This window comes from Ctenocephalides felis, unplaced genomic scaffold (genome assembly GCF_003426905.1).
Source record: "Ctenocephalides felis isolate EL2017-DRISC unplaced genomic scaffold, ASM342690v1 CF-g0.4_SCAFFOLD_00935, whole genome shotgun sequence".
Taxonomy (NCBI): Eukaryota; Metazoa; Arthropoda; class Insecta; order Siphonaptera; family Pulicidae; genus Ctenocephalides; species Ctenocephalides felis.
In genome coordinates, this window is record NW_020537089.1 from 1 (window position 1) to 13,807 (window position 13,807).

The following is a 13,807-nucleotide window of genomic DNA, read 5'->3' on the forward strand; positions in this document are numbered from 1 at the left end:
CAAGTCTTTCAATAGTCAGCATTGATATTGGGTCTTTACAAGTTCCACCATATTCCGACCACAAATCGAATGCCTACTTATGCTACAACTTACACATTTTTTTATACAATATTACTATTTAGTTTTCAGTTCTATTTATAAATATTGCATATGACTATTTATTAATGATAGAATAATACAAGTAAATAGATATTAACGTGGTGTATTGTGTATCCACTAGCATAGACACCTGAATCTTGACATGGACCCCTGGGAATCCATAAGAACCACTTTGAAAATTACTGTTCTAATCTGTATCAATATTATTAGAATATAATAATTATCTTTTGAAACTATATACGCTTATACCTTCATTTTCTGTCATTTTTGGTAATTAAAACTATTGTTCTGTAATAACACGATCATACGTGCTTTTGATCAAAATATGAATTCATTGTTCAATGTTGATCAAAGTCCAAGATCTTTACATGAACGCGGAAGAAGCCATTCCTAGAATTGACACGTACAATGTATAATATATAGAGTCAGAATTATTTGCATTAACCAGTGATGTCTTAGTCGAGACTCTAGCTAGTGATGCCTTAGGCAGAAGTCTAGCCAGTGATGTCTTAGTCAAGAATCTAGACCAGTGATGTCTTAGTCAAGAATCTAGGCTAGTGATGTCTTAGCCAAAAGTCTAGCCATAATGTCTTAGAGTAGTCTTAAATAATCTAAGTGGAGATTATGTCTGTGAAGTAAAGCAATAAATACAGTGTAAAACATTATAAGTGGATTTTTATTGGAACCAGAAGTTTGTCTCTTCCAGCGAATACCTTAATGAAAGGACCCATTAATCTGAAGAGAACTCGCATCAAACCAGTCGATCAAATATTATTCCTACTGCTCGACCCAAGGCATCAGGAAAGGTTGGACGGACATTATTACCATACCGCATAAAGAAGCTACTACAGTAACCAATATCCAGGACTGTGGATCTTACAACAAAAGGACCTCCAACCCATACCCGAACCTTACTACCAACCCCATCATATCATTTCATGGTGGCAGCGGTGGGATTTCCTTGTAGTGAAGTGTTAGTTTTGTGAATTGTGCTTGGTGAAATCTGGATCCGGTTTTCTTCGCAACCAGAGGCTGCAGAGTAATTAAACTAAAACGGAGTATCCAGCAAGCAGCAAGACCAGGACTAGCACGAGGAACTAAAGGCACCAAAGGTGGCAGCATTACCGAGATAAACTACGCAGACAGAACTACGCAGGCAGATCGACGCAGACTTCTTGACTAAGGCTCACTCCCCAAGTAAGAAAAACCAATCCTTCAACATATCCAGACCAGAACATCATAGTCGTCAATTTTTTTTTAAGATTTTATTTGTCAATTAGAATATAAATACTAATATTTTGTCAATTTGAATTTTTTTTAAGTATTAGGATTTTGGTTGTACTTGGGTAACATTTTTTGTAACAACGGGCAGTTCGATTATTGTTCACACACCACTATTATTTTGTTGACTTCACGTAACCATCAAGGTTAAGTTCAAGTAAATATTGTTAACTAAGCATTTTTAACAAAAACAATTACGAGCATTGCCAGGTCCGAATTTCATAACAGAAATATTTCAAAGTAAAATAATTGTAAAGATTAGTTACAAAGTCATCAAGTAATAATGTAGAAGACTCAGAAAGTAATATTGAAAAGTTAGTGACTCTAGTTAATGACTGTGAGTATCCTATCAAGAGTAAATTTACATCTGTTGATCTTTTATAACGTCGCGATTTTTAATGTGGCTTTAAATGCCAGTATAAAGGCGAAATGCCTAAAGGATTTAGTGTAGCCATTGTGCCACTTTTCAGGCGATAGTGCCAATCCTTCATTTCAGATAGCCTAATATTAAATTGTTCAAAAGAAACAATAGGTATCTGACAAATAAATAATTAATCAGGGTAGGAAAAACCCGAATGGAGACTCGTAAGGTTAGTGAAAACCGCGAGATCTTAAATATATTTGACGTAATTTTGATGACTTATAAGACTCATGAATCCGCGGGAACGAGTCAATAAAATCTTTCAATAAATTTATTTCGTTATTTTCATTTTGGACCAAAACACGCTCGTTGATTTTATCAATTTCCAAATGTTGAATTTAATTTAAATGCTGAATTTAGAAATAATTTTAAAATATTACATAAGAATGAAATTTTAATCTTGAATATTACATTAAATGAACTTTGAAGTTTGGTGTGAAAATAATTGAACTTGAAAATGCAAATTTCAATAATAAGTTTAATCAACTGCCCACAACACAGAATGTTACAGAAATGAAGGGGATAAATTTAAATTAATGTCAATAATAGCAATGTAACTATCCCCATAGAAAAGAATTAGAAAAAAAAAAAAATAGGAAAATAGAAAAAGTCCATGTTTGAATTATTGATACGAAATGATTTCAAATTCAATTCAATTTATTGGCGTTATATTGAACAAGAATAATAAATTTCATTTTGAAAATTAGTAAGTGATTGAGTAAATTCATTTTCTATTGCGTAAATTAACGATAATAATATTTTTCCTAATTGAATTTTTTATAATTGCTCATACTAAATGTAATTTCGATTATTTGCGTTAATAGCATAACAAGCTTTATCATATTTCTATTTTGAAATTTGAGTAAAGAAATCTCATGTAACAGTCGGTTTCAAATTTTAACAAGGCATGGAATACATTTTTGCTTATGATGTATTAACTTCGTTAATTTTATGAATCTCGATTTATTCTACAAAACTTTATTTTACTATTATTTAAAATTTTTAAGTATTAATTGGCGTCATATCTTATTCAATTAAAATTCCATTAATTTGATATTTTAATTTTGCTTTTTGAATAATTTTATCGTAATTTATTTTGTTTCATTTAACATATTAATATTTTCATAGTTGTATGTTTATTTTTATTGATAATAATTATGAATAACTATGAATTTCGAGCGTTCAAAGTAGATAAATTAAAACCAATTAATTTCTTTGAAAATTAATTTCTTACCACTTAATTATTAATTCACTTAAAATAAAAGTAATTTTGATGAGTAGTATCAATAATTCACATGGAAACAAAATATAGAAAAATATATATAATAATATATTTGTATCAATTATTCTGAAATTGAATGGCCACTCATTTTTTTATTAATATTGACATTCTAAACATGATAATTTCAATTTAATATTTTTATATTGTATATTTAGAATGTTCAAAATAAAAATTTGAAAATAAAAGTTAAAATCAAGAGGGCCTACAGAAATGTATTAATGTAAAAGTATGTGAAACACAATTATTAGATTACAAGACGAATTATCACTATCTTCCATTTCTATCTAGATGTAATGTATAAGAATGGCAACAAGTGTGCAATCTATTTTTTTTAAAATCTTCGAAGATTGATACAAGATTCTCATACAGCTTCAGTTAGAAATAATCGCGCGCGCATTTTTAAACATCCTATTAAAAATATTGAACTGAATCTGACAGAGTATTTTGATCATATTTTAAATTCGAATCAAATAAATAAATTATCATACAAAATTAAACAATTTATTTGTGAAAAGAAAGAGAGATCTTGCACCTTGTTAATATTCTCATGCAAATAGAAAAATTGTTTTTATTATTTTATCGGAACTAATTAATGATAGTGATAATGGATCAAATAATTTTTAAATTTTTAGAAGTTTTATTGATGTATATAAATCAAATAGGTCACAACTTGTTTTTGTCTACTAATCATTTTAAAGCAGTCACACAAATTATGCAACTATGCGAATTCATATGGTATTAGATTGCATATAAGAATATCCGAACAATGTAACTAATTATTGTTTATAATATTTTGCTGTATTATCAAAATCCTACTTTTGAAATTAAACAAGCTGTTGAAACTAAATCAAAATAATTTTAATGAACTATTAAAAATCACAATATGCAGCATATTAGATTTTAATTTTTTTCATATTATCATCAGAATTGTTATCTAATTACTATATTGCAGACATACTACAGAATTTTATACTTTTTCTTTTTCATATTTTGCAAATTTTCAAATTTTTCTCTCTTTTGCTATAATCAATTGTACCATAGATTACTATTTTTCATTTATCGAGGACGATAAATTGTTTTAGAGGGGAGGAATCCCAAATAAATTGTAATTTCTTTGTTTTTTTTTTCTTTTCAATTGTTAGAGGACTAACAATATTCTTTAGGGGTGGCGTGTTCTGTAATAACACGATCATACGTGCTTTTGATCAAAATATGAATTCATTGTTCAATGTTGATCAAAGTCCAAGATCTTTACATGAACGCGGAAGACGCCATTCCTAGAATTGACACGTACAATGTATAATATATAGAGTCAGAATTATTTGTATTAACCAGTGATGTCTTAGTCGAGACTCTAGCTAGTGATGCCTTAGGCAGAAGTCTAGCCAGTGATGTCTTAGTCAAGAATCTAGACCAGTGATGTCTTAGTCAAGAATCTAGGCTAGTGATGTCTTAGCCAAAAGTCTAGCCATAATGTCTTAGAGTAGTCTTAAATAATCTAAGTGGAGATTATGTCTGTGAAGTAAAGCAATAAATACAGTGTAAAACATTATAAGTGGATTTTTATTGGAACCAGAAGTTTGTCTCTTCCAGCGAATACCTTATTGAAAGGACCCATTAATCTGAAGAGAACTCGCATCAAACCAGTCGATCAAATATTATTCCTACTGCTCGACCCAAGGCATCAGGAAAGGTTGGACGGACATTATTACCATACCGCATAAAGAAGCTACTACAGTAACCAATATCCAGGACTGTGGATCTTACAACAAAAGGACCTCCAACCCATACCCGAACCTTACTACCAACCCCATCATATCATTTCACTATATACATCGAAGTTTGTCATTTATAATTAATGAAAAAACGGATTTAGATTTCAGAATAATATATTTATGTGCAGTAGAAAATTTTTGTACTAAGTTGTTAATTATTATTACTAAACTAATTTATAATATAATTATATCGAAATAATTCATTTAATATTTTCGCTTATCCAATCCAATAAAGTAACCAGAAACTCTTGTATAAACGGATGGTCTGTTGCGAGATCCGCATGGGATATAGCCCCAAGAAACTACACCCAGTAAGGTAACCTTTAAGTAAGACAAAGTCAGTAAAATTCAATGATTATGAAACACTAATATGTGTTATTAAAATCGATTGAAATGCAATGAAGTGACAAACATGAAAATAATTCATATTTTCCGCAAAACACTAATATGAATGAGGTAATCAGAATGAGACATTTATAGGTAATAAGCCCGAAATTGTTGAAAAAAAATTGGAATAGGATTGTAATATTTTTATAATTACGAACTATGTGCGATGAAACAATTATGAATATATTATAAAGCTTTACTAGTAATTTGAAAAAGAATATATCTTAGTTAGAATTGAAAAGCAAAAATTATCACCTTTGAGTCCGATCAAGATATTCATATCATTATTCTTTAAAAAAATAGTAATTACTTGTAATTTCTGCATGTAGTTTATATTATTTCTTTTGTTATGCGTAATTAAAAATTGATCATTTTTTCTGAGTACTATGCGTCTTTTAGCAGGAACTGATATAAAAGTGAATGAAGCATCGAATTGGTTTTGGTGTACAAAATTGTTCATAATATGAGTTTAGAATAAAAAAAGTTGGCAAACTTACTTTACTTATATAAAATACTCAAACATGAAAGAACGTTTGATACTAACTTCCTATAGTTTTAGAAAGATAGTGCAGGATACCTCACTAAATTTCAATGTTTTAATCACAGTAATGATTGAATATGTTTGATGCCTTTGCATGTAATAGCATCAAAACAAAAGATGAAAATGAAAACCTACATGAAAAATATGGAGAGAAATTAACAAGCTATTAGAAGAATAATAACTTACGTTGTCGCCATCGTATTGGACAAGTGGACCACCTGAATCACCAGAGCAAGCGCTGATGCCACCAGTCAAGGGACCAGTGCAGATGTTCAAAGGATCAAAAGGAGATGCTCCTGGTCCGCCCATAGCATTTTCGCAATCAGTATATGGAACTATCGGTTTGTCAACATACTGAAATATTAGAAATATTCATTAGCATAAACAAAAACTGAATATAATACTATTAACATATAAAATAATTTAATACCTGTAGTTCATTTGGGTAAGTGGGGAAGATGGTAGTTGAAGTAGATCCCCAACCAGAAAGCGTCACTTGTCCAGAATGTGCTTCATCTTTCGATGGAAGACTAATTGGCTTTACATTATCGTTAAATTTGAAAGGTGTTGCTAATTCAATCTAGAATTGAATAAAATAAACTCCTATCAACAAGCCATTTGATTTATTGAAAATAAAAAAAATCAATCAATATCAATAGTAAATTAGTTATCTAAATATTTTGCTAAAATAGTTTTGAAAAGTATTCATGATGTTGATCCAATTTATAATATACATTATAGTATATATTCCGTTGCCATGCTCATAATATTAGTTAAATAATATGTACCTATTTACCTCTTATTTGAATTTCTTAATACAAGTGAAAATTAATTTTATAATGATTTATAATAGTGTTTAAATGTTATTCAATACGTACGGGAACAGAATTTTTACTTTTTACAGAATTTTCGCAAATTCATCGATTTGTTTCATTATTAAAACATTTAGAAGCATAACTTGATTGTTTTAAATTTATTTGAAATAAGCATAATTAAATTATAACGAATAAAATAACAGAGTTGCAATCACTTCAATATCGTCATATTTAATTTGTTAGAAAAGTTAAATAAGGTATAAAAGACTATAAAAATATAATATACCAACGCACTTATTATATAAAATAACAAAAAACGTTCATTGATTTTAAAGTCATTTGAACCAATTATCACGTAAGTGATAATGAATTTTTCTATTATTTTTTTTAATAAACTAGGTTCTAGTCTATGGTTCTAGTTCTACTTATAAATTATTATAAACATTATAAGCCATGAGCATATTCTTGTAATATCAGGGGAGGTAACTATATGAGCGAAGCAATTCACGAAATAACTTTCTTTGATAAGAACTGTTACTGTTGCAAATTAGGTATGTGAAGGTATTGACAGAATATATGATTAGTTACAGAACGATAATCGAATCATTATGAATAAGAACTGAATTATGTAATATATAAAATGAAAAACTTACCAAAGCGACATCGTAAGGACCCACCCTTCCAGTGAAGGACGAGTGTACGATGGTCCTCTTGTAGGCGCAACGTTGCTCAGATGATTCGCTTTTCGACAAATCGTGTTTTCCGACTACAGCCTACACAAATTAATTATCAGTTAATTGAAGTAAATAATAATGGGTAGTACTGCCCTAAGACAGGTCTGTGATCTGAATTAAACTCCAACTCGATTCAGGGAAAAAGATGTGTGGGAGTTTTTCCCGTATTTCCATTTCACAACGCCGTACTGAAATAGGCTTATTTTCAATTGGAAACTTCAAGTATTATAATATAATACTACAATCGGCATTTACATTAATGAATCACAGAAATAATAATTTTTAAAATATCACAGTATCGTATTTGTTGCAATCACATTTTTTGGATTTATCTCGACTCAATTAATATTGTAGATTTTTATTACACTGAATGTTTAATATTAAGATAAATATACTTTTAAGCAGCGGATATTGACTAAATATCTTTCAAATGTAAGCATCTAAAATCTTTAATTTAAATACAAAATATTGTACTGTCAATAATCTATTATTAACATTTAAATGTAACAATGTGATAACAATTCATTGTATTTAAATATTATGATTAAAAAATATATTATTATAAAGTGGCAATTGAACATAATCAAAATAAATTCAATATTCTCATTATGACATATGAACGCAACATCACAACTTTATTAATTTTTTGTTTATTTGTGTTTTTAATTGTCATGGTTTTGTGTTTACTGTTAAGTATAAGGATAAAGAACTTTTCTTTAAAATTTATTATAATAAACCTTTATAATTATTATAAATTATTATTATTGGAACTACTAATTGATGACACATATAGTACAGAATAAATATCACTTATTATTTTCTGTTTATTAAGCTTTAAGGATATATTCATGTAATGGAACAAATCTACAACATTTTTATTATGTATTTCAAAATTATAAATAAATATTAATATAATAAAATAGAAATATTAATGAATTTTATAATGTTAGCAATAGCTTAAAAATAAATAACTAAATATTCATTTCTATTGGAAAATAGATGTTATACCGAAAGCGACATTACAATAAAAACAAATTTTCTTTTTGACGAAAAAATGTCTTACCTCGTAGTTTTCAGTTCCGCTGATGCAGTGCGCGGCAGTCAAGACCCACCTGTCGTTCAAGATGGAACCGCCGCACAAGTGCTTTCCGGACCTTTGCAGGGAAACCTGCCAGGGAAACTGGTGAGGTTTGGCAGTCTGGCCACCAACTACACGAGGAAAACCTTCGGGAAAGCCAATCCAATCGATTTCTAAGAAATAGTTAAAGGTATAAATGAGAGATTTTATCAATGATCAGAAATCACAACACACTATAAAATATAAAGATACAATAACTCAATAATATTTAATCGCCCAATTCTGATCCATAGTCATCAAATAATAATAAAAATGTTTTTTATAATTTATTAATTTATAATTAACTTCCCGTACGGTAAGTTATAGTATTCGTAAAAAATCGAAAATGAAAATTCTTATATATCTTTGCGTTTCAAAAGTTTCTGAACATTTTGGCGCGATTGGCGTTGATCGATCAAAAATGTTCGAATGTTTCAAAAAATTTCAGATGTAAAAAAATGTCAGGTTTATTGAAAAAAACTAACAATAAGTTTTAAAAAATTATCAACATCCTCAAAAATCCTTTTTTTTCAAATATTTCATAATATTTTTAAGGTTTTTAACAAATTTAATTTTTAGTACGGGAAGTTCAAGCAATTTCTTTTGAGGCACGATGCCTTGCACCACTAGTTTAATTTTATTTATTATATTACATTTTCAAAATATTATTTCACAAACTTCACATACAGCACATCAATGGATAAAACTAAAAATATTAGTTGATTAAAATAGGATATGACTAAAGATTATTCAAAAACTTGCCATTTGTTGGTGCAGCAGCAGCGGCTGCGATGAGTAATGTAAAAACGTAAAGTTTCATGTTTGTTATTAACTGTGGTATATGGGGAAAGTGGGCAGATTCTCCTATTTATATAAAATCAAGTACCAAGAATGAATCACTTATCTACTATATTATGCGTTTCAATAATTTTTAGATTTATACTTATCTCCAATCAAATTGCATATCGCAAAGACAAAGAATGTGCATTGTTTACATATTAACCGACATTATATGAATCATTTAATGATCTTATTTTTAGGCAGCAAATTTAATTAATAATACAAATAAGCAGCAAGTTGGTGGTGTATGGCAAGGCAAATTGCTGGAACTTCCCGTATCATAACGAAATGTTGGCGGAATATTAAATGTTTTCAAATAGATAATTATAAATAAATACTGTAACATTCTCTAATATTTATAAGAATTATATAAACTGAATTGCAAAGTTGAAATTATTTATTTAAAGTATATTAGAATAGAATTAAAATTAAATTCTGAATTATTTTTGATATACAAAAATAAAAAATTAAAAAATAAAATTTTTTTGAAAAAAAAAATTAGAAACATTTTTTTTCTCCCAAAGCAATTATTTTATTGAAACAAGCAGAAAGTTCTTTGAATAATTCAAATCGGACACTTAGTTCTCTTAAAAACTGCCATTATTTGCACATTTAGCTCTGTATCTTCGAAATGTTTTGTAGATCATTCAAATCGGATACTGCGCTCTTTCAAAAACTCGATTTCTATTTTCTGCACTCTTTGCTCCGTATCTCCGTAACGGCTGGGCATGCCTTCGCCAAAAACTGATCAGCACATCTCCCAATGAATAGGAATCGAATGTCTTTTGAACTATTCAAATCGGTTGATCCGTGCGCCCGAAAACGTGGACAAAAAATGCGGACATACAAAACACACACACACGAAAATTTTCATTTTTGATTTTCGGCCCATTACTATAACTACCCTACGGGGAATTGCTGTATCAATAAAAAATTTCATAATTACAGAAAATGTAATAATAAATTTCATAATTACAGAAAATGTAATAATAAATTTATCAATTACATTTATTCCAACCGTTATGCTGCCTTTTAAATTGACGTAGTTAATTTACATCATCGCAACAGCTAATAAAAATATATGAATATGAATGTGAATTCAAAGTTATATTTTAACATGTAAATAATGTTCTAGTAAAATAAGTATAAAATCTTGTTAATCTTGTAAGAGCAGAATAAATAAAAATTACACATCTGCCATTAATTATATTGTAAAATACCGAGATTTTTCTGCTTCGGAAAAATGTTTAGTGTAATAATAAAAACTTGCTTAAGTTTAGGAATAACAGATAAATTTAAGTAAATGCACTCGCAAAGAATACTATATTAGTTAGATTGCTAGAAACGAAATATTTAATTTGAAGTTATAACTTTTCATTAGGGATAACATAATGATTTTAATTTTCTTAAATTCTCAACTTCTAAAGGACTTTGTATTTTAAAAGGATTATGAATAGTAATTTAAAATAAATTGCAAATTATTTATGAAATAACTAACAAAGTAATAGTATTTTGACATCGTTAATCATCTTTTTAAAGTAATAGTTGTAGAAACATAAGATTTGCGGAAATATTAAATAATATATCAAACAAAGGAAAAGAATATTGCATATGTGCAACATCAAATGACTTCATAATTTGAACATTTTTGGCCAAAATAAAATTTACATTAAAATTTTGAAAACAAACTTTAATACTGAAAGCAATTCAGAAATGTATAGCCGTAGTAAAATGTCGATAATCAACGTACTTATACAATATTTTATAGATTGGTTGATTAGTAGAGATAACTAGTGGGGTGTATGGCATCGTGCCTTAAGGCAAATTGCTGGAACTTTCCGTACCGTAACGAAATGCTCGAGTTTTAAAATAGATTATTATAAATATTGTAACATTGTCGAATATTTATAAGAATTATATAAACTAAATTGGAAAGTTGAAATTATTTCTTTAAAGTATATTAGAACATAATTAAAATAAAAATCTGAAATATTTTCGATATACAAAAAAAAATTTTTTTGGAAAAAAAAATAAAAAAAAAATTTTGAAGTAAAATTTTTTTCTTCCAAAATCAATTATTTTGTTAAAACAAGCAGAAAGTTTTTGGAATCATTCAAATCGGACGCTTAGTTCTCTCAAAAACTGCCATTTTTGCACAGTTAGCTCTGTATCTCCAAAACCGCTGGACCTGCCTTTGCCAAAAACTAATCACCTCTTCTCCCCGTCATTACGAATTGAATGTTTTTGGGATCATTCAAATCGGATGCTCCGATCTCTCAAAAACTCTATTTTCTATTTCTATTTTCTGCTCCCTTTGCTCCGTATCTCCGAATCGGCTGGACCTGCCTTTGCCAAAAACTAATCAGCTCATCTCCCTATCAATAGGAATCGAATGTTTTTTGAACCATTCAAATCGGTTGATCCGTGCGCCCGAAAACGCGGACGAAAAATTGTATCCATACATACATACACTCACACACACACATCCTTTTGTTCTGAGGTATGCCAAAATGTTCAGAAACCTTCAAAACGTCGAGAAATGTAAAAATTTTCAATTTCGATTTTCGGCCCATTACAATAACTTACCCTACGGGAAGTTAATAATCATATTTGATACAGATATAAATATAAAAATATATAGTTATAATTATAATTATATAAATATATATATATATATATATATATATATATATATATATATATATACTATACTATTCCCCGGTTACATTTGAGTTAGGACTATAGTCAAAACATAAGACGGTCCAGACGGAGGTCAGTATCTAATCGTTCGTCTGGTGAAGATACGATCTCACCCATCAAACAGAAGTCGCACGATTCATTTTATTATAAATACCGCGTTTTCAATGAAAACAATTCATATCACAGCAAGATTTAAAAAATGAAAATTATATTAGCTATTTTATTAGTGGCAGCGGTTACAGCTGCTCCAGGTAAGAAAACCTAAGCTGACAATTGTTTATTTTTAAAATTGTAGCTATGAAATATTTATTCATTCCCAGTTTTAATTTTAAATTAAAAAAATCGAATAATTAACTTTTCAGACGAGGACATAATCGGTTTTCCTGACGGTTTTCCGAGAGTTGTCGGCGGCCACACCGCGGATCCATATCAATTCCCGTGGCAAGTGTCCTTGCAGATGTTTGGCAGCCACTTTTGCGGTGGGATCATATACAATTCCAAATGGGTGATAACCGCAGGACATTGCATCATGGGTATAAATGGATTTGAGGTATGTTGTAAGCTCAGTTATTGAAGCAAGTAATGCAATAACAAGTGCCAAGAATATGCTGAATTCTTCTCTTAGGCGGTAGCAGGAAAACATGATCTGTCCAAGACCGAGTCGACTGAACAACGTTCTGCCTTCAAGAGAACTTTTGTGCACAAATCGTACGGAGGTAGCGTCGGTCCTTATGATATTGCAGTGGTAGGTAAAAAATATATTTGTTTTAAAAATAAGATTTTATTATTTATAAATATGATTATTTTTTTAGATTGAAGTGGATCCACCATTTAAATTCAATGAAGCCGTGCAGGCTGTAAACTTACCTTTAAAAGATGAACCTCATTCAGGGCAGGTGACTTTATCCGGTTGGGGATCTACCTCGACCACTATTTTTCCCACATATCCAAATCTTTTGCAGGTAATGAGTTGGTATCTATTAGATTGTGCACTATAACCAATATACGATTTGTTGTTAGGCCGTGAACAAACCAATTGTGTCTTACGCCGAGTGCGAAAAGGTTTTGGGAGGCCCCGGAGCATCTCCGCTTCATCCCTTGAATATTTGCACCGGACCCTTAACCGGCGGAGTCAGTGCATGCTCCGGAGACTCCGGCGGACCCCTGGTGCAATACAACGGAAATGAGGTAATCTCTCTAAAACTTCAGAATGATTATAAATCTTCAATCATTTTGGTTTTTCTGTGTGCTAATTTAAGAGTTATCATTACAGACTACTCTGTTGGGTATTGTGTCCTGGGGTTACATCCCGTGCGGATCTTTGAACAAACCGTCAGTTTATACTAGAGTTTCTGGGTACTTGAACTGGATTAAGGAGAACACTAAATAATAATATTCTTTGATGTCACTTAGATATTTTTTTATTTGTGAATAAGTTTTTCTAAAATTAATAAAAATGTAAAAATTGAATAAAAAGCTTTTATTTTGGTATCACTAAATGTATTTGTAAGTATGTGGTACTTTAGTTTATTTTACTTCATTTTCATTGGCATCTAGTTACATTTAGCCTTCTACATAATATACAAATTAACTTATCAGTAGAAAAGTAGCATATTTTATTTTGTTTAATTGACACTAAAATAAATAAAAAGCAAAATTACTTTTTATTTATTTAATTAATATTAATTTAAATCTTTCGACTCATTTTTTATAACTGAAATAAACTACATTCTAAATTTAGGTGTTCAGTTGTTACTAACGCAAAACCCTAATTGCAAATTTCGGTCACAATGATTTCTAATTGTATACTAATAA

General features: G+C 29.4%; 2 protein-coding genes across 2 annotated transcripts; one reads left to right on the forward strand and one right to left on the reverse strand.

The window, feature by feature from the left end:
* Positions 1–5,062: 5,062 nt before the first annotated feature.
* LOC113365360 (trypsin-like) lies at positions 5,063–9,287 on the reverse strand. Its single transcript, XM_026606937.1, has 6 exons — positions 9,215–9,287; positions 8,399–8,586; positions 7,255–7,374; positions 6,217–6,366; positions 5,973–6,140; positions 5,063–5,179 (listed from the first exon to the last, which is right to left on the reverse strand). Exons 1-6 carry the CDS (start codon positions 9,270–9,272, stop codon positions 5,063–5,065), a joined length of 801 nt encoding a protein of 266 aa, XP_026462722.1. The 5' UTR covers positions 9,273–9,287.
* A 2,904-nt stretch (positions 9,288–12,191) lies between these two features.
* Positions 12,192–13,382, forward strand: LOC113365359 (lectizyme-like). The gene is made up of 6 exons (XM_026606936.1): positions 12,192–12,243; positions 12,355–12,542; positions 12,618–12,737; positions 12,805–12,954; positions 13,013–13,180; positions 13,266–13,382. The coding sequence occupies exons 1-6, from the start codon at positions 12,192–12,194 to the stop codon at positions 13,380–13,382; spliced, it is 795 nt and encodes a 264-aa protein (XP_026462721.1).
* Positions 13,383–13,807: the final 425 nt, after the last annotated feature.